Source organism: Osmia lignaria, chromosome 12, assembly GCF_051020975.1.
Source record: "Osmia lignaria lignaria isolate PbOS001 chromosome 12, iyOsmLign1, whole genome shotgun sequence".
In the NCBI taxonomy this organism is placed as follows: domain Eukaryota; kingdom Metazoa; phylum Arthropoda; class Insecta; order Hymenoptera; family Megachilidae; genus Osmia; species Osmia lignaria.
In genome coordinates this window covers 7,287,679-7,309,954 of record NC_135043.1, presented here as the reverse complement: position 1 = coordinate 7,309,954, position 22,276 = coordinate 7,287,679, and the positions used below count along the sequence as shown (strand labels likewise).

General features: G+C 43.4%; 2 protein-coding genes across 11 annotated transcripts in view; one reads left to right on the top strand and one right to left on the bottom strand.

Moving 5' to 3' along the window:
* LOC117603073 (kin of IRRE-like protein 1) overlaps positions 1–22,276 on the top strand; it is a 246,563-nt gene that overhangs the window by 54,456 nt on the left and 169,831 nt on the right. Inside the window, exons 1-3 of one of the 10 annotated variants that reach the window (XM_034321819.2) lie at positions 8,431–8,610; positions 9,152–9,182; positions 9,275–9,326. The exons of 3 other annotated variants lie outside the window; for them this stretch is intronic. The gene's annotated coding sequence lies outside the window, so the exon portion shown is untranslated. Of the gene's footprint in view, positions 1–8,430; positions 9,183–9,274; positions 9,327–22,276 lie in introns of those variants that run through there. 6 more of the 10 variants (XM_034321817.2, XM_034321815.2, XM_034321816.2 and 3 more) reach the window with 6 other exon arrangements.
* Positions 18–12,129, bottom strand: LOC117603074 (uncharacterized). The gene is made up of 19 exons (XM_076691274.1): positions 11,940–12,129; positions 10,943–11,157; positions 6,845–6,973; positions 6,560–6,756; positions 5,785–6,144; positions 5,349–5,496; positions 4,955–5,272; positions 4,250–4,620; positions 4,025–4,119; positions 3,859–3,936; positions 3,446–3,503; positions 2,299–2,512; positions 2,080–2,208; positions 1,793–1,989; positions 1,622–1,716; positions 1,287–1,551; positions 747–1,215; positions 257–627; positions 18–173 (listed from the first exon to the last, which is right to left on the bottom strand). The coding sequence occupies exons 1-19, from the start codon at positions 11,966–11,968 to the stop codon at positions 90–92; spliced, it is 3,822 nt and encodes a 1,273-aa protein (XP_076547389.1). The 5' UTR covers positions 11,969–12,129; the 3' UTR covers positions 18–89.

Below are 22,276 nucleotides of genomic sequence, written 5' to 3'. Positions count from 1 at the left end.
AACTGGATCATCACGTTTAAATACTATCTGCCTTGTAATTTATTAAAATATTGTTATGATATATAATAGTTTCATGTTAACGCGTCGTTTTAATGTTTCCAGTCTTTTTTAATGAAGTCCGCTGCTCGTTCACCAACCATATTGATCGAAGCAACCGGATTACCTGAGACTACCTGTGAAACAGAGAACACAAGATTCGAGAGTACGAAATTCATTGAAATAGCAATAATCGTTGTAGAAAGAAGGATAATCGTACTTGCGGAATAACAGATGCATCGGCTACTCTAAGCCCTTTGATACCGCGAACTCTCAATTGAGAATCTACCACTGCCATTGGATCCGAGTCGGCGCCCATCCTACATGAACCGGCCTGATGGTTTTCCGGTCTTGAATTCCAACGAATGGCGCATCTCCAATAATCGTCGCTGTACAGCTTGTACTTTGAACAGGCTTCGATCTGCGTGTGCCTTAATTTTAGACCAACTTTTTGCATTGCCGAGCTGTTGGCTAATTTCATGATAACGTGAAGTCCTTCCAGTATAATGTTAAGGTCGTGATCGTTTCCAATGTCGTTACTCCAGATAACAGGTGGACTCAGTGGATTTTTGTTCTTCAAAGTGATGCGACCTACGGAAGAAAGTTTCGAAAATACGAAATCGAGGTGGAAAGTTGGCCAGAAGAATTGATCCCAGCTATGTACACGAAGAAGGAGAATGTCAACTGCAAAAGATATAATTACTCCTTACCTCTGCTCGTCGGCTGCAGATTGACAGCCGAGAACCTGACGGTCATCAGATTGTCGTACGTCGACAAATCTGCGATGGTTCGTGCAGGATCGCACACGGCTTGATAACCGGCAAAGAATATCTGCAGGTCCGGATCGTCCGGAGTGGTGAATCTGGATGCCACCATTCCGGTAACCTGTGCCAAACCCGTGCTGGCCAGAGGTCCAGTTTGATTGTAAACATACTGTTCAGCGGTAGATTTATTCAATAGCGGATAATATTCCTCGTTCACGGTGAAATCAACTCCGTAAGACTGATGATTGTGAAGATTTTCACCCACTCCTGGTAGGTCGTGCACCACAGGAATCTTCATGGATTGCAGATGTTTTTTTGGTCCAATTCCAGACAACAACAACAATTGAGGCGAATTTATCGTACCAGCCGATAAAATCACTTCTCGTTTCGCATTGACCACATGTTTTTTTCCATTCTGAGAACAGAAGAGTTATTGAATTTAATTAAAAAGCATTGGTTAAAGGATGCTGTCGCGTGGCTTCGTACCAGTAAGAGATCCACACCCGTGGCACGCTTTCCAACCGTCCTGACTTTTGTCACGGTCGCGTTAATAGCTACGTGCAGATTCCATCGATGAGCGTACGGTCTAACAAACGATCCTACACTGCTCTCTCTTACTCCGTTTTTGCTGATCGTTTGAGCTACCGTGAAACCCGTCGGTTTATCCCCGGCTAAGTCTTCGATTACACCGTAGCCTGTTTCGTTAGCCGCGTTCAAGATGGATGTAGTGAATGGAGGCTGATAAGGCAGTCTGTTAGGACAAAAAGATTCATACGTTTCGATGATTGTGATCGTCGGTATGTTAAAATCAATTGACAAACCTCTCGACGTGCATCGGTCCTCCGGTTCTGTGGTGTTTCCTGCCAACTCGTTCGATTTCTCCGTTATCCTCTGACTTTAGGTAAAACGGTATGACCTAGAGAGACAAATAATTAACCATGATTGGTGTTGATAAGTCGTATTTTATAAAAAGCGAAGAAAAATAATCGCACCTCATCCCAGGACCACCCTTTGACACCCAGTTCAGCCCATCTTTCGTAATCTTTCGGGTGTCCTCGATGATATGCCATTCCGTGATGCAACGTGGTTCCTCCAAGATTCTTACCTCGAGGCCAAGCACAGCTGCCATTGCTACTCAGACAGGCATAAGACTCGTTCGTCGTTTTATATTTCCAATCCAATTCACCGCCTGTTTAAAAAACACAAATGTATCGCTTTCGTTTAGCCATCTTGTTCAAAGTCCTTGTTGCCTTCGCGAATTGAAAGAAGCTTGCGTTACCAAGATAGAGCTGAAGATTGCCGGGTATTTCGCTTCCTGCCGGTTCGTCAGGACCTGCTTCGACGAGGAGAACTTTCCAATCTTTAACTTCGCTCAGTCTTCCCGCCACTGCGGCTCCGGCAGCTCCAGCTGCGTTATCGCGACGAAACGTAAATTAACAATATGATATTTCACAGTTCGTCTACCTTTCGTAGGTAATACAACTATTCGGAAACTTACCACCAACGACGATGAAATCGTAAGCAGCAGCTGGTTTAGTAACCGGCACGATACGTTCACATGGGTCACCAATTTTAGGGCTCGTTACCAATAGGCTGTTGAATATAGTCAGGAACAGGACTCCGTTGCTCGCGGAGCAGACATCCGTAAGCTGGGGTCCTCCCACAAATGGGTGAGAACAGGGCGCTTGCGGCACAGGTGCGTCAAACAGACTCTACGATAAAGCGTAACGAAAGGTATTAGTGTTTAGTGTGAGAAACCATAGAAATTCTATTGAAACTGAAACCTGGGTTTTTCTTTGCTTACAAACTCGAATCAACACAGTTGAAACTTTTTAACTCTAAACGCCTTAATCGTGGGTTATTTGAACGCACACGACAATTGTTAAAAAATAACAAAATAAATGGACAAAATGTTGAACGTACCATAGTGCACCCAAGTGTGGTTCTATTAAAGACTCGTACACAGCAGGTAGCGTTGTTTTGCTTGACTGACTGCCTACTGTTTGCTGCTCTCTTTTATACTTCTACTTTTCTATAATCGATGTATAAGAAAATGATAAGAACACGCTTGTACTGTAGTTAACGTAATTGTTCTTGCAAATTACCACTATCTGACGTTTCATTATATTTATGAACCGTGTGGAAAGATATCGAACTTGTTTCGACAGGGAAGAGCGATGATTCGGTGTTCGGAGTGTTTTTATCATGAAAATTACTACCTTCTTGTTCACGATCATACTTTACGTATATCGTAATTTAGGTCACTCGTTTATGTATTGCCTCGAAAATGAAACACGAAGCTTCATTTGAAACATCATAGCAGTGGTACGAGAATTGAGATTAATCAAGAGTGGGAGAAAACTGAAATTATCTAAACATTCTTCTGAACGACGTAAGTTTGTATTTTTTTTTTTTTTTTAAATAACATTGTTTAATACAACTGTTTGAAAGCATACGAGCACTGAATTAGGAGAAACAGTACAATCGACAACAGGGGTAAAATAAACTACGTATGTACAAACTTCAACAAACATAATCTTTCAACACTATTAAACGGTAGGTTTGCCGAACGTTTTAAGCGACGCGACATTTGTCTACGTTTCCATAGAGGCAGGGAAAACAATACTCGAAACAATGTTACAAACGCGATCTCCTATAAACGTATCCATTTCCAAACGACATTTCGACATTTCGAGGTAATGCCTATCGATAGACCCGTATGATCTTCAATGAAATTCTCGTGATGTCGTATCCTGGAATATCGTGTCGCGAAGAAAGAGGAAGGCAGAACAGTAAAAGGTTCACCGAAGAAGGTAAGAGTTAAAATAGGATTTTCAACAGTTGAACTCGCTGGAATCGTTGATTCTCGACGTTCTCCATCGGCTCTCGATCGAAGAGAAAGGCTGGTGTGCAGAAGCGAACGAAAGCGAACCTTTAGCCTCCTTTAGCGTAACGTCTCTTTGGTAACGTTACCAGAAATATCGGCGCTGTAACTCGGTTGAGGAGAAACCCGCTGGTATCACGGACTAGATCGATTCTGGAGGATCTCGTACGCTACCAGATAGCCTGGTCCCAGTCGATGTATTTGATCCCCCATAGCAATAGATCCAGCGAGTTGTCGATCGTGGAACGGGAACTAGGAAACATGGCAAATTGCTAGTGACTAATAATAGCGTTTCCACGGGGCTGAGTTTTTCCATACGGGGGGATGGGCATGCCCGTACCATTGTGTCGGGATGACGCCCCAGTCCGATTTGATGAACGCCGCTGCCCTCTCGCCGATCATTATCGCCGGTGCGGCCGTGTTACCGGATGTCACCTATCGACCAGAAAATTTCCCATCAACTGCGTTCATGATTTATCTTTGGATAACGAGGTACTTGATTAGGAGAAATAAAATATCGTTCACTGTGTATCCTCTGTCAAGGAAGAAAGGATCACCTACGTACCTGTGGCATGATGGACGTGTCGGCTACCCGTAAGCCTCTGATACCGTGAACTTTAAGCTGTGGATCTACCACAGCCATACGATCTCTGCTCACTCCCATTTTGCATGAACCAGCCTGATGGTTCTCTGGACCCGTCTCTTGGCGTACAGCGCAGCTCCAATAATCGTTACTCAGAAACGGATACTGCGAACACGCTGCCAATGGAACGTTACTAAGCGTCATATTATATTTCGCCATGGCTGTGGTATTGCCGAAGGACAAGGCTATCCGAATTCCCTCCACGAGGATGGCCACGTCCAACGGATCGGTCAAATAGTTTCCTTGGATTACGGGCTTCGCGAGAGGATCGTTGCTGGCCAAACGCAGCGTTCCTGATACAGAAACATACCGTACCGTTGAGTACTTTGAATTGTTCTGTAGAGATAGCAATCGGTTAGCGACACTTTGTGAAACGGCTAGATATTCGAGGAATTAACCGTTGTTGTATTACAACTGTCAGAGTTAAAACGAGGAAGATAGATTGTGTTTTTATCGTTGCACTTAAATTTACGTAACGACCTTTTGTTTGTACATAGGAAACAATTAGAGTCACGTCAGAAGGTGTGTTTGTATATTTGAAGAAATGTGTCGACACCGCTGATTTCTCGAGATCTCATAACGTTCAAAATCGAATAGAAATGACAAAATGATGAAACACTATTGTACCTCTACTGCGTGGTTGTACATTCGTCGGTGATATGCTTATGCTACGACGTCCACCGTCCATGAGAGCCCCTATTTCTCCGGTAGCAGCGCAGGACGCCTGATAACCGCCGAAGAAAAGCTGAAGATCCGGATGGTCAGGAGTCGTGTAGATCGAGGGAAGGATTCCGGTTAATTGAGCTAGACCCGTGGACGACATTGGTCCTCTTTGAAAAGATACGTACTCCAGAGCCGCGGCCCAGTTCAAATCAAATTCGTTTGGCTGATTTATAGTCCAGGATAACGTATACGACACGTGATTTTGTAGATTCTCTCCGACGCCTGACCAGAGAGAAAAGGATGAATTTTATTCGATACTTTGAAATACTCGTTTAATTAACTTATTCGTTTTGCTTGCCTGGCAGATCTTTGACCACGCTCACGTTCACCGCCTGTAAATGTTCCTTTGGTCCAATGCCGGAAAGCAGTAGAAGCTGAGGGGAGTTAACCGCACCGCCGGAAACAATTATTTCGCGGGAAGCTCGTGCTACTCGAAGTTCACCGTCCTAAAAATTCGTTCGTGCAAATAATTTTAATTGACACGTTAGATTTGACGGAAGAATGGGTAATTAACGTTTGCAATCGATATTGAAGTTAACCGATATACCTAAATAAAAAGCGTAGAAAGGAGAGTGTATAATAGAAGAATAGATGAAAAAAAATCATGGTAATGAATTCAACGAAACTCGTAAAAAAATGAAAGGTATAGATATAGAAGCAAGTATCGTATCAACGTAATAATAATACCGGAAACAAAGTTATCTGATCGGGTCAGGTGATTCGCTGGTACTCACTTGATAGAATTGAACTCCTGTAGCTTTCAAATTGTCTACAAGAATCTTGGTAGCGGTCGCGTTCAGAGCGATCTGAAGGTTTCTTCTCTGACGAATCGGTCGAAGAAAAGCGGTCGCGGTGCTCTGTCTGACCCCGTTCTTGCTCATCGTTTGGGCAATCGTGAAACCAACGAACTGATCGCCATTGTGATCCTCCGTGATCGGATAGCCTCTTTCAGCAGCCGCTGCCAAAATGTCGTTAGCTATGTTCGGTCTCCAAGGAAACCTCTCTACGTTGAGTAAACCGTCGGTCGAATGATATTTACGACCAACTCGATTGATCTCCGTGTTGTTCTCCGAACACATGAAATACGGCAATACCTGTCAACGGAGTAACAAAAAGAACAACAGTGTCGTGTCGCTGTTCCAGCGGGGTTATTAACGTGAATCAGACTGACGGATTGGCAAATCAGTCTCGTTAACAACACGCGACTCGATTTTCGTAACATTTTCGTGCCGATTCGCGATATACGCGCGTGTGCGCCTGTTCGGTTACGTTTCTTTTATAGACAGCAATCAGCAGGAAAATTCGAGATTTATTCGGGGAAAAGAATGTCCACTGTCCGAATACCTCGACACGGAGTAGTTGAAACTACTTGCAGTAGATACAGGCATGCCTGATACGGCAGGCTATTTTCTTCCCCGACAGTATGTATAGGCTATGAACTATCAAGGATATCAGTGATGAGGATCAATCTTTTATTCCAATTTCAATTTTTTTTTAATCTTCCCTTACCTCTTCCCACGACCATCCCTCGTTGCCCATAGCTGCCCAATTATTATAATCCTTCGCGTGCCCTCTGGTGTACATCATGCCGTTGTGAACGGAAGTACCACCGAGATTCTTACCCCGTGGCCAACTGCACGATCTTCCGGTCGACAGACAGGCGTTCATTTCGTTTACGGTTCGATACTGCCAATCAATCTCGCTACCTAGTCGAGCGAAAGTAAACCAACTTCTGTTTTCCGTGTTGAGCGAACGGTTAATTATGAGAGAAATAAGTACACATGACAAACTTACCTAGAAACATTGCCACCATGCTGGGAATATCAGCGCCCGGCGGTTCGTCGGGGCCAGCTTCTAGTAGCAAAACTTTCCATTCCGCGATATCGCTGAGCCTAGATGCGACCACAGAACCGGCTGTTCCTCCTACGGGAAAACGTGGAAACGGTTGAAATAATTGGCAACCAGAAGGTACTATAGTCAAATGAAATGCTTCCGGCTAATGTCGTCGTTCGTCTAATTAGGAGAGGTACACCTTTGATGGAATATCTAGAGAGAAGCTTGCCCGATGTACCGGTCGCGAGTTAGTCTGGCGTAAAACGGACTAGAAAGCGGCTCGGCGAGGCCTTGGCCATGGTGTGCCAACAGGTAAAAGTAATTATACCATGCGTGCACGTTTATGTTTTCCGTACTGCTGTGTTACGCGGAACGTGTTTCACATTCGTTTACACGTGATGCATAAGTTTACGTGTATCACTGCTCAAAGGTCTTCGTAAATATTTTGTAAAATTTTATCTACCCCGTCAACCATAGAATATCCGTTTGTACGCGTAATTTGTTTATGTTTGCGCGTGCCCGGAAGAAGGAAAGTGGAAGAATGAAGTAGTAAGAATGACGGTAAAGCACGGAATCGTACTTTCTTTGGTGAAAAGGAACGCGTACGCTTCCGTGATACGTACATAACGTCCGTTGCATTCATTTTTAACGCACCAAATACCTATATTTTCATCGACAGCTGGTACACGACGATGCAATTGTTTTAGGCAGATGAAACGTTTCGCGAACGTGATAATATTATATTATTTGTAACGCAAATCGTTTATCATTATCATTATGCAACGAGGAAAACGATTATATATTATTAATACACGAGTATTCCTTTGGCAAGCGATAACGCGTCCAGAAACCTAAGCAATTTACTTAGGTCTGTTATCTTGCTCGTGGAAAAATAAATATATATATCAAATTGAATTTTAATGCAAACGCCGGATAGTTCAATATGAAACTATGAAACTCTGAAACACTTTACTTTATACTTCATGAAACGTTTAAACCTCAGTTATCAAACGTTTCTGTCCGAAAAAAAAGGCTAGTAGAATATTCGCAATGTTTAATATTTATAACGATTCGATATTTCATATCGCGTTGTGCAAGCACGACCGATGGAACATGCACGTTTCGAAAAACTCTTGGTATGTACCTATATTTGTTTATCTTCGTGCAGAATACTCCTCATTGGTCCATTGTAAATTCTGCGTTTCGTTTAATACCAGCAAAAATATGATTAATTAAATCATTAAATTTGAACGAACGAGCTATATGTACATATCGATGCGTTCAGGTCGCATCAAAACTGATCGCCGCTACACCCTTTTAAGGGTCATTCTCATTATATCTATTCTGAATATAATTTGACGTTTTGTAAGTAATTGTTAAGATTCAGGAAGAAAGAAAAACCGAAAGTTCCCTGTTTCCTTCGCCAGGTTTTCTATGCAATTTTCTAAGCGATTTTCCGAAAACGAAGTAGGTCGGTGGCGTGAACATAGCTTTGCTTGGACAAAAAACGATCGACGCAGTTGTGTAACTATACCTGCGCGCGCATCGATCCATTTCATACGTAATTGCCGAAACAAGCGGTTCGATGGATCGATCATAGAATCGAAAACTCTCTAGCACGGTTATCCTTCATTTTCCTCGAATTTTTCTCGATTTTCCACGATTTGCTCCGACAGTTTTATAACCAGCCGAGGCTCGAGCCGGACTGAGGTCGATTCCAGTTATAGGTAAACGTATTTCGATATACACTCTGTGAATTCCGTTTTCCTCCGCGTCGAAACGACGACGAAACTGCGCGTTGGTTATCGTACAAGGTACGACGTTACGTTATTTACGTTGTTTCATGAGATGGTTATTCCACTCGACGATTTTATAGCTGGCATTCATCTCTACTCGACAATTGCTTCGACGATATTCATACGTTCGGTCAATGCCAGTTTAACTTTATGATTTTCGTATAGAGGATGTTTATTCTTGCTCTATAATCCGTCTAACGAGACGAGTCAGGATATGTTTACAAATTCACGCACTCGACGCAGGGCGGAGCTCACTACAGTTGGTATCAGTTCTTCAAACGTTTCGGTCGAGATTTGTGTACTGTGAGCTGGGCCTGCTTCGAGCATGTGAATTTTATTCATTTACCGTCTCGTCTCGTTGTATAGAGTATAAAATCGTCTTCAAATAAACGCGATATAGAAACAGAGTGTATACTATCGTTAGTGAAATAGTGCGATTTTTTTTTGGCGGTTTCGTGTCAACTCTGAACAGCATAACCTAAATTGGAACGTTTACAAAATACGTAAGTACCTATTGGTAAAGTAATCAAAAGATTGACGCGATGACAGGTCGAAAAGTCAATTGCTAATAGAATGTGCGATTTTTTTCTGTCAGATTCGTGTCAACGCTGAACAACCTAACCTAAATTGGAACGTTTTCAAAATACGTAAGTACCTATGTATTTATTGGTAAAGTAATCAAATGATCCACGCGATGAAAGGTCAAAAAGTCGATTGCTAATAGAATTTGACTAACATCGAACCGTATTATTTCATGATTGTTTCGTGCGAGCTGTATCAGTGACGTAAACGCAATCACGAAATGATGATTCAGTTTCGAATAAGCTCGCACGAACAACAGAAATTTCACACTAATTTGCTCGATGCCCGGCGGCAAAAAGGAGTGCGAAAAACTGTGTATAATCGAGGAAAGTGTCACCGGGCAAATAACGTTTTCATCGCGCGATACGCTGAATATTCGGCGAGATTATGCAAATGCAAACTCGCCGGACCATAAAATATTTCGCGTTGCGCGGCCTAGCGAAATGGATATTTCACAGTTGTCGTCGACCGAGACCGCTATATTCGCCATTCCAATAACTGTCATTCGATCCTCCATTTCTTCGATTATCGATAAGCATATTTTTTTTTTTTTTTTCAAATTAACCGCATTGCGCTTACGAGCTGGGACAAGTAGGTTATTGAATCGATATTACCTAAATTGTCAACTTATAACCAGCGTTAATGTTCTGAAAAAAATTCTTGACGCTGTGTCAAGCTCCGAGATAGGTTAATACGGATGCGTTAATATCTCGACTGAACGGTTTCGACCTATCGAATCGCGTTTTCGCCATTCCCACGGTAGTGATAATCGACGAATTACGATCGGACCAGTTCCATTGGAACGCTTCGATTCGCGATAATTCTGTTTGATCATCGCGTACGCATAAACGCCGTTTACTGAGATTGAAAATGTGTCTCGTTCCGTTTCCACGTGACGAGGTTCGACCGTTTCTGCTTGTCCATAACTTTTAGAGGAGAATTACGTATAATCGTTCAAACGATCTACTTATCTACCTTTTACCTCTAAAATGATAAGTTGTTGACAATGAGACAGAGAAGCGATTTGAGTTTAAAAATTAAACGTGGCTTCACCGCACATTTCTCCTTCCTCAATATAGCCTTTTCTCGTAGAGGAAAAGCTCGCCTGTTCGATCGTCTATAGACCATAGTAATATACATTGTACTAACGTCGAGTAGGAAGAGTTGATAAAACATTAGACGGTATAATGAGCATTTGTTCGTATACCGAAGCTGATAGAGAAATAAGTGTCAGTTTTTCCAGCTCCGTGAAGCATTGTTCTTTTTCCTCATCGGTCGATGAATTTTCACGGAACGATGAATAACCTTATCGTGGGAACACGGATGCGCCAGGTAAAATTTCAGTTATTCCGTGAACGACGTCGGGTAACCGTTGTAATTTTAACGAGCAGCGTGAAATTAATGTTCACGGATATCGTTGAATAATTCCCGTTACCTACAATGGAAGTTCTTCTTCCATTAGAGCGTATTATTATATTAGCTTGTTTGCATCTGAACGATGAGAAAGTGGCGTTAATAATTAATCGCACTGGGCACCGACACAAAAGATCCTGGTTAAATCATTCAACGACTAGATATTTACTTTCATTATGGTATTTTAAACGAAACGTATGAAAGTTTCATTCGAGCATCGATCGTACAATAAGATGAGAATCGAATTATCGAACGTGTGCTTACTCACCTCCGATCACGATGAAATCGTAATAGTATTCCGGTGGATCGATCGGTCTCACTCGTTCGCAGAGTTGAGAAATTTCTTCCTTTGCACGTACAAACGTGTCCAACAGGGTCATAAAGGTGAGGAACTGTGAACCAGGACACGTCTGTGCGAGGTTCGGACCCAAGTAGGGTTGAGAACACGGTGACATTGTCGACGCGTTGTACGACATCCTGTAACTAGACAATTCAACTTGGCCATTATACGTATAGCGTCCTTGAAAAATCATTAACGCGAATCGAAAATGGATATGCAAAACTTTGTTCAAAACTTCATTTCGACCCTTCGACTATCGTAATCGTTCACGATTTCCTTTTGCCCCATGAAGGAAACAAGCCGTCGTTTACGTAAAGAATATTCGAGTATTAATTACAGATAACGTCGAATTAATTCGCATTTAACTTACTGGTCGTGTTAATTAATTTACTTTCAATTAATACGGTTGAACTTTCCTCGAGTTCCCCGTGGGAATTAGTGTTTGGTGAAGTAAAATAAAGGAAAAAAGTTCCGCGCGAAAATGATAATTATTCGAACGCGATTGTTTCAAATGCAGCAATCATCATTTAATCGTTAAGCTGCTTGGTGAAAAGCAACGAGTACAGTGGTAATTACGATTTAGTAATATTTCATTGTTCAATTTTCCCGCAAGCCTCTCTGCACGGCAAGAAACCGAGATCGAGGGCATAACACCTCCTCGACGAGTTTCATGGTATTACAACCGATGGATTTAGGTTCATTTATATAATTGAAGTTTGTGAAATGTAGATATTTAAAAGAGAAAAAACCACAACGAACTTCCTAACATTATTTGCACTATGATGTAAAGAGAAATCCAGGTCAAAAGTACACTTATAGATCATAACAAATGATAGTATTTAATTCGAGGCAATACATTAAAAATTGATATCTGATCCGTTTGATGAGATCTCGATTATCGGATTCGAATTGATTTTAATCTCACTTTTCACCAGTTGCATCTGTTATCGCCATAAGATCGCGTACCTTAAAAACGTAAATGAAGAATTTCGCGACGTATCACGAAAAATATTAAACGATGAAGCAAAAATCAAAACCACTTCACTGGTGGACACAAGAAACGCGTGGTTCGACAAAAACTTCCACGAACGACTTAGCTTCGTAGGTGCATGCGGTGAAACTGTAACTGTAAAACCTCTCACCGTGGGACCTCTCTTTATAATTCATCTCCCACCCGAACACGTTGTCCTTTCCCACCGAAGCCACGAGATTCGACTCCCTCTGGAAAATCTTTCAACCATTTTCGACGGTTTTTCCGATTCGACGATCGTCCGAAGGTCAAGATCATCGCGTCTTTGCGTACTTTCCGTCGTGGTGAAGATGTTCGTTCGTTCGAACAGTTATCGCAACTATCAATCTCTGTCAAGGTATTTTTATTCTCCCGTCCGTTAATCGATTAGCTATAATTGTAGGATTTTACGATATATCGTAGGATAATAAGCTTGAAAAATATCGTGTACAATCATCGTCATACTTATCGCATGGTCCCATTCCTCGGTTACACCGATTACGCAAATGCAAATTGTATACGATAAGCTTAACGATTGATGAATGTTATTGAAAATAGTATCAGCGTGTGAGACGGTTTCAACGAGATTTACGATAACGTTGCGACATCCTTGTCAGAGTTTCGGATCGGTGAGCAGCGATTTGTCGCGGTTAACCGAAACAACCATGGTGCCTGATCGCTCGAACGATTCGTCGTCTTCCGTCGAGTCGCGTTAATTGGCAAACGGTTTTTCACGCAAACGAACCAAAGAATCCTCCTGGCTATATGTCGTCGTAGATCCGTGAATCCGCATTGTTCGAGGCGCGCCGCGGCGTTGCGTACACTCGGTTGAACAAAAATCATATTTCGCGGGGGGAACTCGGCGCACGGACAATGGAAGTTCCGGCTTTTTTCCGGTTGTCGCAACTACCGCGAACGAGCTGGCCGACGAACGCCTCCAATAAATTTTATCTCGCGCCTTTTCAACGAGAGCGAGAGCGTGTCTCCGCGGCTAAACCGGGACACGGGAAGAGGACTGCAAGCGGTGGCTCGCAGCGAAGCGGAAGAGGGTGGAACGAGCACTTTCAACGCGGTCGCAATGATTTTCTTACCGGACCCGGTAATTCGCCACGGTGTTTGTTTCCACGACCTATGGATCGACGTAACAAGGCGACGTAACCGATGACGCGCGAAATTGAAGCCTTCTTTGTAACCTCGTAGCGTTTTCTTCCGGTTTTTCAAATTGCAATTTATCTCTATTTTTTATTTTCACCTGATTTCACCGATAACTCGAACTTTTCGTTCGAAAATAAACTTCGCTTACTCGTCAAGAAATTTTCTGTTCCCTAACGCGACGCGATGCTACCAATCTAGTCTCGGTAACAGCATTCCGCGAGAAGGGAAAAGTTTTCGCCTGAGGCGGTGGAAGAATTCCCTTCGAGTTACCATCCATTAATACCTTCATTAATCTTCCCTCCGCGGGGACGCAATAAGCGGGCTTTTCCTGCCAACGAAACCGACTAGGCTGCTATTTCATTTTTGCTACATACACGGATCCTCGCGAAACCATGTAGCTACATCATCTCGACGAATGACACGATCGTTGCTTTTTCGAGACCGATGATTTCACGGTTCGATGACGGACGCACTGTTTGCAGAAGGTATTTCCGTTTCGTCGACAGGGATACACTTGCCATTGTGTTTCTTCCCGGGACTTGCTGGCTCGACGAAACCGGGAACTCTGTTCAGGGGAATCGATACGGCACGATTTTGCGTTGCCATTCGAACGATAATCGTTCGATTGGCTGACGCATCGATGAAACTATACCTGCCGTTCTGATGAGAAAACAATTAATCGCGGTAATAACTGTCGATAATAAATCTTGGGGAATTTGCATGGCGAGGCGCGGATTTTACAGGCCAACGAATCGCGTTTTCGTGAATTTCCTTCCGTCTCGCACTCGCTGCTTCTCTTTACACCCACGATTTTATTCGGTTCGATCAAATTTCTAAATAGATACTAAATCAGAAGAATTATTAAATACCTAGTAGCTTGAATGCCTTATGCTTCATCTACTGACGGAGAACGTTCGAATGCTTTCGCTTCTTCGGTTTCTTTCAACTCGTCAGGCGTCTACCAAGAACGATGTTTTTATACTTCACGGTTTTCAAAAAAAGTATAAACGATGCGATAAAAGCATTACGAATTACTTGGAAAATTTTCCTAGTCGAATATGCATAAAAATGCGACAAAGTAAAGCTTGAAAAAAGAAAGTACGGCTAATCTTTATTTCGATTCATCTTGTCGGCAGAGCTCGTTAACTCTCCGACTGCTGTTCGCGTCTGTGAGCACTCAACATTTCTCTCTTTGCAATTATTTGGCAATGCTATTATATTAACGTTATTCAAGGCATGCAAAGTGGTAAAAGTTAGTTGCGAAATATTGCTCGAAAAGTACTTTTAACGATATCTACGCATGTACTATACATAACTTTAGACAATGAATTCGTATTGACTGTGACATTCAGCGATAACGAAGAAAAATGTCTTACTGTTATCGTGAGATTAGAACGTTTTACGTTGCATATGACGAAGCTGTTTGGCAAAAAGGAATAGGTGGTCGCAGTGAGTATAGGATCGTATCGTCGTATCGAGTATGGCTATACGGGTCTCATCCGTATTTTACACGCTGCTCGTCCGCTTTACCGAAGCACGTTACGAGTATTAAGGCGACTCGGTTGACGCAGCCTGGCTACTACAAATAACCCATGGTTATTCTTTATTTTTTCCCTATAGCCTACTCTACGGAACATCGTCGAATACGCGATGCGCCGATAACATAAGTTGTCTTTTAAACTCGACTCTCTCGTGGAAAATGCCGATGACATCATATAAAAACTGCGAGTTCGATCGCATCTCGTTCGACGGATAATCTGTCATTAAACGACGCTGCTAGCCTATCCCTTTTCGAATGGATTACGTAAATCCATGTATTCTGCGTTTAATATTATTGCCGCGCATAATTGAACAACTCGTGCAGACATAGGCGATACATGCATCAGGCGTCTCTCGAATCTGATAATTATCCGATAGGTTATGGCCTTTTCCTCGGGGATTGATCAAATAATCTAGCTGTCACGTGTTAATTTCGTGCTGTTTAACCGAAATCGTCAATAGTTTAACTTAATGGAGTCGAAAAGTGAAATGGTCGTATTGTACTTAATAACAGTTATTAAAGTATTATTTAACACTTGCGACAGTTATTGCGATGGTCAGTGTGTTGATCAATGTGTTATGTTACTGTTCATGAACTTGTAATGATTGCGATAAACTCTTATCGAGTTTTCTTTTCTTTACATATATTTATGATCGTCAGAACTGTGTTATTATACGTTATTCCCCAAGATTTATCGGTGCAGGGTTAATTTGAGATAAATTAAAGTAAATTAGATAATACAGTCAGAAACGTGGCTCGATTCAATCGGCTCGTTACTGCGACGATCATTTTTCGCGGAAATGGTTGTACGCGTGACGGGAGAATCTCCTAACGATCCTAGTTATCGTACAAAGATACCTTACCGTCGTGAGCAAAGAGAACGCGCTTGAGTAAACTAAGGAACTGTAATTTCCACGTTCTCGAATACATTAACCGTGCTCTGTTTATCTTTCCACCGGTTTCGTCGGCTCGCTATAATGGATGGAAAAAAGAGAAGCGTGACGAAATTGAGAAAATCCATTTTCACGGTGAAGAAAAAAAATGGTCAGACGCGATAGATAGAGACGGAGAGGAGCAAACCTGTCGCGAAATCATGCCGCGAAGGAGAAAAACGTGCCGGTTCCTTCGAGTGCTCGTATATCCGAGAAGACAGTCGCAAAGTTTCGAACGCACACGGTTTCGTTTTCCGCAACTGTTCTTGTTTCGCAGTGGCGACAAGGCACGGAACGAGAAGAAAGTTGGGTAGGAAATTTCATAAAGACGACATGTACAAGTAGCAACGTCTCTTTTGAGGTTTCTAATTTAGCAACGGTGTACCGGCAGGAAATTTATTCCGAGCAGACGATCCTAACCCCAGGTAATCCGAAATCTTCCTCTGGAAAGAACGGAACAACTTTGAAACTTGATTTCGAGTGGAAAATAAATTCTTCTCTGTTTCTACGACGTGTTTCATTAAAACGATCTTGCGTTCGAGAGGAGCGAAATTCTTGTTAATCTATTTTGATAGGGCGTACTTTACGTAGTTTTCGGTATCGTCGACTCATCCTTTGTCGCAGAGGTTTGGCATAGGTAAGAAGGCACAGCTCCAATAAGCTAAAAAGTCACAGGAGTAAGGGTAACCGGGCATTCGCACCGCCCAATTCTTTTCTAATAGGTCCGCTGCGTGAAGAAATAATACAAAGTAAGACAGGGATATCGAATATCGCAGCGTCTCATTCCGTTCGCGTATTTCGTCGGGCAGTGGACCTATTGGAAAAGAATTGGGCGGTGCGAACGCACGATTACCCTCACCCCTGTGATTTTTAAGCTTATAGGAGATGTGCCTTCCTCTGATGCGCGAACAGGCGTAACCCTGATTCTAAAACGAATCGGTATATCATCTCGAGACTTCTGATCGGAAAGCGTGCTTCAACGCAAACGAAACATGTACGACGTCTTTCACGTGGAAAGCTGAAACAGCATTGGCTGTATCTGCAATTCGCAGAAGGGTCAGTTTACACTTTACGCGATGGATAGAGAGTGTAACGCGTTCGTAGGGCGCATACCAATCGGAAATTGCTCGCATTGAAGCATATCCCGCAGTTAAGTCGCAAGTTCGATCTTACGATGATCAAACTGCAACGCTCGTCGAGCCTTCCATTCCGTCCTCCTTTACTCATTCCGTCGAGTTCGAGAGCTTTGCTTAAGCCGAGCTTAAATAAGCAAACTGTCGCGTAGCTTTCGCAGTGTCGTTTCACCGTTTCCTCCTTTTCCCTAGTCTCATCCTACGGGCGAAAACTTTTCGCCGTCTGAATTTTCTATCAGCCGACCAACCTAACCCCTCGAAAATCGCGTGCAACCGCGAAACCTCGGCTTCTATACAGTCGGATAGCGTGCTGAAACGTTCTGCTTATTTCTAGAAAAAATAAAGCCAACGGAAATTTACTTTGCCGTTTCCGTTGTGTATTTTGCAACTCTCAACTATCCGGGCTGTCGATCATTTCTCTCGAGTAGGATTCGAGATCATCATCCGATGTCTTTGATCAAATTGAACAATTTCTATTTCTTCGAGATTTGAAACAACAATCCCGCGTGATTATTGATCCCCCACGCTTAGCGAAAAGCAGCGATGGTTATAATTCTGGCTGACTCGAGTACCTGTACTCTTCAGCTGGTATCCTGTCTATCGGTGTATTCGTAGGAACCGTCTCGAACGACTTGATGCCGTCGGCTCAGCCCCGTGGTGTACAAGGAAGTACACTTAGAGGCGAGGACCAGGCTGAAGTATCGTACAAATCTTACCGCAGGGGTCGAGCTTCCGGTTTCGCGGCGACGCATCTACCGCAATGGCTGAACTGTGTCGCTCGAGAGCTCTTCCACGTCGCCCCGGGGCCTCTTGGAATTATTCGATCGAGCCTTGCCCCTGAATCTCTCCCAGTTTTCTCGATCCACCTTTTCTTACGTCTACGTTCGATAATTGCGTCGAAGGTTATCCTTCGACACCTATCGATAATAACTTTCTACACTTGGATTCAGCATGCTCGATGACCAACAGTTTCGCGACTTAAGCCAGTGACTTCGATGCCGGTCCTAAGGATTCAGGCTGCGCCTCTATGTTCCTTGTTCCCTAGTTTCAGTAGTAATATTTATATTTCATCGCGTGAACGCGAAAAAGTTTAAATAGCAAACTGTCCGTTCTCACGATAGCCAAGAAAAATCAAGGATCGAGTTACGGATAGTAAAGTGGACTTGTCATCGGTAAGGATATCTAGCAAGCCTATTTCGTCCGGTGACGAGTGCGAAAAGTGTCACCGCACGTAACAACGCGAAACGAATAATAACACGGCATCGGAAAGCCGAGATTTGTCGTTGATTCGACGCATTGTTCTTTTTCCGAAACGGAAAGAAGCGATTATCGAAGGAATTATTACGATGGATCGCGGTTCGTTGAACGCGCTTTCAATTTACATAGGTAGAAACAAGTAGCGAATGTTGACCGTGTACAAATGGGAAAACAGTAGCCCCGTTGTTCGGCCATCATTTCCGTTCGAGTTGCACGCTGAACGCTCGTCCGGGTCGAAGATACGCCGTACCGAGCAGAGTTCGATCGAACGTTACGGGGGTGCAATTATCGTTCGAGTGGTTGTTTGTCCCGTTTCTATCAAGGCTGCTCTCTCTTGCAGACCTTTGCGGGCTGAAATGTAGCCGTCAGTGTTTGTTTCACCCGCCACTTCGAAACCCAGAACACCCTTCTTTTCGACGATTCGCAAAGAACGCGTCAGTTGCAGCTGTCTCGATGGAACCGAGAATAATAGTAGATGGTCGAGAGGTCCTTGTTTGTCTAATTCTGCCTAGACTATATTTCGTCTAGACTATATATATATATATAGATCTAATCGCAAAAGAACGACAAGCAGCGAAGGTTCAATTTCATCGCGGTACAAGCAAAGACAGGCACGCGTTTAATCGGCACGAAAGCTGCTGACAAGATACGAGAAACTTTACGAGCTACGAGGATCCTTAGCCGGAAACCTTCTCAAGTAGCCTAACCATTCCTACTCATTCCGTAAAGCAAGAATGGTCCTCCGTACAGCGTTGTTACGGAGGGAAGTTTGACTGCGACGCAACGGGTCAAAGTAGGTAGTTTCCGTGCCGGTGCACGAAACACGAAAGTGTTGATGACTGAAAAGCGCGGTATGCACTTTGCGCTTACTTTGGCTACGTCTGCTTTTAGTCTCCCTCTGTGTTTCCCTTTAAAGCTGTCGAAATTTTACGGCGCCTTGGACTGTGCCACCCTCTTGATATCCTGGATCTCTCGTTTATTACGAAATTTCTCGGTTCTGCGGTAATATTCGCTCATGGCCGCAAAGAAGAGAAGAAGAAAAGAGCAGAGGAAGTAAAAGAAAATAAAAAATGAGCCGACAGGATCGGTAAAGAGAGAAACGGACTCGTCACGAGGCGAAATAGAATTTCAGACAAGTCGGGAAATTTTATAGCGACAAAGCCTAACTTGAATTCATACTTTTCAAAAATCTACGCCTCGTACGACAGGCGTGCGTAGAAAACACGTTCGAAATGATGGACCGAACCGATGAGATTCGAGTTGTAAAATGCATCGAAGAACCAAATGCGCGGCTTTCTTCCGTGAGAAACGAAATAATGCGATAGTTTTCTGGCACGTTCTCGCAGCACGGAGCTTTCGCAAGTTTTCTTCGCAGAAAATTTAGGGAAAATGTAGAGGGACAAACCGAATTATGCCAGCAGAGACGAGATCGCTGAAAAAATGACAAACGACCAATGTCTTTTTCTTCTTTTCTAACCGTCTACAAAAGATTCTTCGCCAATCTTTTCAGATTTCACCGTGATTAAAAGTCTCGCCTTCGGCTGGCATTCGCGACAAGAACATTACCACTCTTTTCACGACGTTCTTCCCTTTCGTTGAACGTCTAGGTCGGTTTAGTCCTTAGCCCCGGTCATTAGGTGACTGGTTCGCGTCCCGAGAGAAGCTCGAACGGTTTCTTGGAAAGTATGTTTAACGATGAAACGCGACATTCAGATGGCGAACTTAATTAAAGCATTCCTTTCCCATAGAAAGTTACCATTCAACGTCTAATCCATTCAGAGGCTAGAATATTTCTTCGACTCGTTTCAGGTTCTTTTCCCTTCGGTAATCTTATACCATTACCCTTTCAGCTTATTCGCGCCGTTATGCTGATCTATTATGAATACCAACGTGGCTAACAAGTTCCATTTACGCCTGTTTCCATTGCTAAGTCAGGATAAAGACGACCTACAAACCGGTGATTAACGTGCATCAATTTTAAACTTCATCTAACTGTTTAACCCTTACTCCGAACGTATGACCAAATATCGTTTGGAAGAAATAAAAAGACCCCAAAAGAAGAATGAAATCTTTTTTCGTGGAAAAGAAACTGACAAACTATTTCCTAATGGAAACAATAGAGCTATGGCCATAGAACGCAACGATCAAACGTAGAAAAAGTAAAGAAGAAAGGAAAGTAATTACCATTTTCGGCTTTCGCGAACTTCTAGAGAATATTTATCGTTAATTGAAAAGGAAGTGGCACGGTATTTGGCAGGTTCGAGGCTTGTTGCTCGTATCGAGACCAAGGTAGTTCCTTTCAGGGCAACGGGATCTGGCAATTTGTCGAGGGAAAAAAGTAATTAACCGTCGGAAGTCGTCGATACGCAGATTAAGGGAAAAGAGCAGAGGTTCGTCCGCATTCCATTAAACCGGCTGGCTGAAAGGCGAAGGGACCCGGTGCACCGCGTACGTATCCAAGCAAAGTCGTCGCGTTTGGATCCAGTTAAAAGGCACGAGTGGACGAGTTGCATTTGCCTCCTTTACCGGCACGGTTTCCTGTTTCGTGTTTTCTAGAAGCCACCCTTCACCCTTGCCACCGCTGCCCGACAACGATTCCAACAAACAATTTTCCCTCCCGTCTTCTCGTTTTCTCGCTTCGTGGCTCCATTCAAAGTCCACGGGCAAAACGGTTACTGGAATCGTACTTGTTGAGCCGCTTAATGGGTCTGAGAAGCATCGCGAAAGTTGCCGCTGCAATTTTTCACTCGGCTAAGTCTCCGAAACTCCATTCGATTCCAGATTGCTCGACTTGTTCGAAGTTTGTCGCCCTCTACCCTTCTACGGACCGTCGTCGACCTTACAGCTCGCGTCCCATTTCCGTTTCGCGGCCTTTGCGCCATCTTTCATCCTCGTTCAACCAGCACCTAGTCACAATTTCATGAAAGATTAGAGAGACAAACATACCTGAAGCCCTAATTGATTTAATTCGTTTCGATTGTCCTACAATATCCGTTTAAATTCATTTTCCGCCCGTCTCGTACCTGCCTTTCGACCAGAAGTTCTGGTCGACAAGCGAGACGACGACACCGTGCTCCGGGTACATCGCGAAATTGCATTCTTTCTCGTTTAATTCCGTTTCACGTTTCTATATTAGCAGGAACGGGCAGGAACGTTTATTAAGTTTGCCGGGGCGTGTACGCACAGAGAGGTATAAGAGGGTGGCGCGCGAACGCGCGAGCGTAGGAGGGTGTATCGAAGCGGAGAACGTCTCTTTTATTTGCAGCTATGGTGGGGGATCTCTAAATACAAGAATAACCAGGAAAGAAAACGGGCAACTGCGATTATCTCGCGGGATTGCCTTCTCCGTATTTGCATCCATCGCTTCGAGCTAGCTCGAGATTTTATCATTGATATTTTATGTAAATGTCGTATACCGGGAACCGAGACGGTGAATCGAGTCGGATGCGACTTGAACTTTTCTCGGAAAGTACGCTGGAAAGTGGTCATTTTTTAAAATTAGTTTCCGCTCTACAAAAAAAAATTAGCCGAATTTCACGTCCGAATCATAAACCCTGGCTGACGAACATCTGCCCGCTATAAATTCTTAATTTTGCCTACGCTAAAGAAATTTTTCTAAACGATACCGAAACATGCTCGTTTTTAACTTTAACCGAACGGACGAACGATCAAGTTTGAAACCCATTTGAAATAGCAGAAACTGCAGGAAATTATGAAACGATCAGCCCGGGCGTAGTAAACTTACGTAGGTAGAGGTAATGAATTTAGTCGCGCGACAAGCTCGAGGGAAAACGGATCTCTTGGTCGAGACGGTGGCAATGGTCGACTGGTGGAAATGTATCCCAGCGTATAAAGCGTATAAGCTAAACGGTAATCCGTTCGTTCGAAACGGTAGCGGTTCGTAGTCACAGCGGTGTCGTGGAAATGGCGAGCAAATCAAAATCTACCTCGCGGACAGCGTATACCGGTACCGAGTTTGTTAATTTCGCTGCGATAACTTCCTGGCAAATGTCGTCTCGCGGATTCCCTGCTAAAACGTGTACGAGCGTATACCGTGCATGCGTCTCGGTCGCACGCGACCAGATTTCCTCCTTTATCAAATTCGCTGGTAATGAAGCTCGGATCGTACATCCTCTGCACGCGTGGCTTTTCAATTTCTATCCTGTCCATTTCTCTAGAAACCGTGAACGAGAATTGGTTCGTTTTAAACCGGGAAAGAAATACGATTCTTTTACG

Bases quoted from the DNA above. Each gene is read 5' to 3' on its own strand.
- LOC117603074 (XM_076691274.1), bottom strand. From the start codon at position 11,968: ATGGCGATAACAGATGCAACTGGTGAAAA. The intron at 5,273-5,348 runs GCAAGCAAAACG...CTCTCTGGTCAG, and splicing joins CGTGGTCAAAGATCTGCCAG to GCGTCGGAGAGAATCTACAA. The intron at 1,216-1,286 runs GTACGAAGCCAC...TTCTGTTCTCAG, and splicing joins CGGGTGTGGATCTCTTACTG to AATGGAAAAAAACATGTGGT.